We start from the raw sequence: 3,870 nt of genomic DNA on the forward strand, positions 1-3,870 counted from the left end.
TGTGTGTGTGTGTGTGTGTGTCTGTGCGTGCGTGTGTGTGTGGGTGTGTGTGTGTGTGTGTAACTCTACCCCAGGCATTGCTATCTGTGATCCAGTCCATTGTTTATGAATTAGCATTCTGGCTTGCGAGCTCCATTTAGCCCATCAGGGTCAGCGGTGTCCCCGGGCTTCTCAGAAACCAGACCCGGGACGGAGGACAGCTGGTCTGGTAATATCACAACAACGTGTGTAAACAACCGTAAAACTAAGGTTAATAAGTTAGTTACGTAGTGTTGAAAACATAAAAACAATAAGGGACAAACAACATGTGGCTTTTCAATTTTGACGGGAAGACGACACGTGGGTTAAAGACTTGAAAAGCTGTAAAACCAGACCTACAAAGAAAGAAATGACTCGTATCTAACGAGCTGTGGAGAGGCGTCATCGTGACTGACACCCTGACCTCTCTTTGACCTTCAGTTGACCCTACAGTACTTTCAGTGAATATGCCGACTTCTCATTCTTTCCTCCTGTCTTCATATCCCTCCTCCCTCCATCCCTGGCCTACTTTGTCCCTCCCTCTTTCTCTCTCTGCCTCCCTCCCTCCTTCCCTTTGACTCTCCCTCTCTCCCTCCTTCCCTCCCTCCCTCCCTCCCTCCCCCTGTCCCTCTTTCCCTCCCCCGGCTGTGTATTGAGGACTCAGTCAGTCCTGACGTCTTGCAGCTAGCAGGCTGATCGCAGCAATCCGACAATCTGAGACTTCCAGGAACTTAGGCAGCTTAACAGGCCGACTGTACCCAGGGAAGGCTCTCTGCTCCTGGGGACATGCAGCCGGGAGCGTCCCTCCAAGTGTGTGTGTGTGTGTGTGTGTGGTGGATCGGTGAACAGGAGCTCAGTGTCCGCTACCAGCAACTAGTCTGGACCTGAAGGATCAGTCCCCTCTTTGTTACCTGATACGATGGAGCTACGCAGAACTCAATGTTCTCTCTGACTTTTAGGGATTCTTTTTCACACGAGAAGGGGAAGGAGTGGTGTTCATTTTACTTGAGGAAGACACACAATGAGTTGCAGTGTGAGTTTGCTCGTTGAGCTCAGAGATGTGTGTGTGTGTGTGTGGTGTACACGTAGTTCCACACACAGTGTTTGTTTTGAAAGGCTGTTTGGTAGTTTGTGAGTCAGCAAGCCCATGCTGGTGAAGGAACACTCTACCCCAGATAGCTCACATAACTGTGTGTCTCTCTGTGTGCAGATAAGAGCAGGCGCTGACGTAGCACACACACACACACACACACACACACACACACACACAAGCCATTCCTTTGTATATATAAAATCAGTGGTTTGACTCGTGCAGGACTAACTGCGGGACAGGTTTCTGTGGAGCTGGCGTGGCAGATGGACAGACCAGTTTGGGTTTGACAGACAGATGAGCTGATCCAGTACCGAGGATTATTTCAGATTACAGATGAGCCTTTTGTCCCGGGACACGAGATGAAGAAGAGGAAGGAGAGAGGAGGAGCGCCACACCTCCATCTCCAGTAAGAGAGAGAGAGAGAGAGAGTGTGTGTGTGTGTGTGTGTGTGTGTGAATATTTGAGATGCTTTATCAAGCACAAACTAAATTCTAAATCTCTCTCAGAAGCACATATAGCCGTTTTGTGTGTGTGTCCCTAGAACTCTAGAGTTGCTACTAGAGAAGCTAATCGCCCTCACTCTCTCACTCTCTCACTCGCTCTACCACACACACGCCACCTTTCTCTTAAAGAGATAGACGCACACACAAACGCACACAGTATGAACTTCAGGCCGCTTACGTAAACTACTCCGACAGCTCTATGTGGAGCCTCCGCAGGACCAGAAATCAAGCTTAGATCTGAACAGCCAAACTGAATATGACGTTTACCCGACCCATGACATATTAACAATAATAGCAAAATATTAGTGTGCATTTTAAGTTGCGAATGATATCATGCAGACGTTTAGTAGGTTATTTTCACCATGGTTACTGATGTGAAAGAAGGCCGAAACGTGGTCAGAATCGATAGATATGGAGCTAGAGTGTGTGACACCTTTTTCCCATTTTCAATGTTTACCGTGTCCGGCATATTAGTTTAGCTGCCCATAGAAGGGCGCCCTGAGCAGTTGGGGGGGGTTTGGTGCCTTGCTCAAGAGCACCTCTCCAGCTACTAGTCCACCACTATACTACGATCCGTAAAGGGACTTGAACCAGCGACCCGCCGGTTCCCAACTCATCCCCCTACTGACTGAGCTACTGCCCCCCCAAACATGTTAAAAAGTACTCGTAAAAGTAGATAAATTACCACAGTTTTTAGTTAAATGAACTAATTATCTACAGAAGGTCCATTGCAAAAGATGTTCAGTCATTGTAGTTCCTTAGTCTCTGTGGCTGCTGTCATGTGACCCGTCTGGATTCTGATCTTGTTTTATTTTAATTAATCCCGTTCAAATGGTCTCAATATGACCTCATATAAGACTCTCTCCCCAAACTCGCCCTTTCATCCCATTCAAACTGCTCGCCACCGATGTCTGTGACAGCCGCGCTGTGTGCCAGATGGCTGGGCTTATAATTATTATTATTATTATTATTATTATTATTATTATTATTATTATTATTGCAGTGAGCTTTTCCTCCTGACATTGTGTTTAATTTAACTCCGGCCTCGCTGAAGCAGCACAGATGGTCCTCCATTAGATCATGTAGGGGGAACTCTGCATATACTGACATGTATGAGTAGCCCTTGACTTCCCAGCAGGTGGTCTCACCCATTCTGTCCCCCCCAGCGGGGGGAAGGGGGACAGAGAGACCACCACCATACGGTCCTCACGCCCTGCAGGTCTGTGCCAACTGCCATCTGAACTCTGCAACCAGAGGAAGGTGTTATTAGAACGTTGTTTGGTCGACAAAAGGTCAGAAAATGGTGAAAAACAAGGATCTGTTTCCCAAAAACCAAAGACAACGTCCTCAAATGTCTTGAAAGACATTTGACTTTCTGACTTTGCACACAGGCGTGCTACTTTGAGGTTTGTCTTAAATATAAAGTGATTTACAAATAAAATGTATTATTATTATTATTATTATTATTATTATGAATGAAATTTCTTCCCAGGAATCTCACAAGGCAAGGCAATATTATTTGTGTAGCACTTTTCAGCAGCTGTGTAATTCAAAGAGCTTTACATGAAACATGAAACACGTTATATAAGATTATGTTAAAAAAATTGGACATGATACAAAACTGGAAAATGCATTTCCTGCAGAAAATGCGTGGGAATGTTAAATAGCTGAATTGCTAAAGGTAACCTGGTTGAAAAGCTTAAACTGTAAACGTAAAAGTTGTAAGAATAGTTGTATAATGGTTGTAATTAAGTTAAATAACACCACTAATGTAAAAAAAAAAAGATGTTGAAAAAATTAAACAAAAACTTGAAATGCTAAAGCTAAACTGGAGAAATGGCTTAAATCAGTAAGAAGAATTAATGGATGGAGCAGCCTGTCTCTGAAGCTGCTCTCCAGGGCTGAAAGGGTGTAGTGCAGGGGGGGGGGGGGGGGGGGGGGGGGGGGGGGGGGGGGGGGGGGGGGGGGGGGGGGGGGGGGGGGGGGGGGTAGACTCATGGACCGGCTCATGGACCAGCATAGCGGCCAGTTTAGCCAGGACCCTTCTGTCTCCCACCTCCCTCACTGAGTCCAGCCCAGGATGGAGCTGGATCTCTGGATCACCTTGTCCCTCTTAGTGCTGCTGCTGCTGCTGCTCCAGCAGACCACATCGTGGAGGATGGCTGAACACCAATGCATTCTGGGTAGTTTGCTGCAGAACTTTCTGAGCCGTTTCCGACTGGGATAAGTCGGGGGGGGGGGGGGGGGGGGGGGGGG

General features: G+C 47.0%; 1 protein-coding gene across 1 annotated transcript in view; it reads left to right on the forward strand.

The window, feature by feature from the left end:
- The window catches only part of mast2 (microtubule associated serine/threonine kinase 2), a 168,201-nt gene that overhangs the window by 100,455 nt on the left and 63,876 nt on the right, over positions 1-3,870 (forward strand). Inside the window, 1 exon segment of the mRNA XM_034880537.1 lies at positions 3,341-3,344. Coding sequence (XP_034736428.1) covers positions 3,341-3,344 — 4 coding nt within the window.

Source organism: Etheostoma cragini, chromosome 9 (genome assembly GCF_013103735.1).
Source record: "Etheostoma cragini isolate CJK2018 chromosome 9, CSU_Ecrag_1.0, whole genome shotgun sequence".
NCBI lineage: Eukaryota > Metazoa > Chordata > Actinopteri > Perciformes > Percidae > Etheostoma > Etheostoma cragini.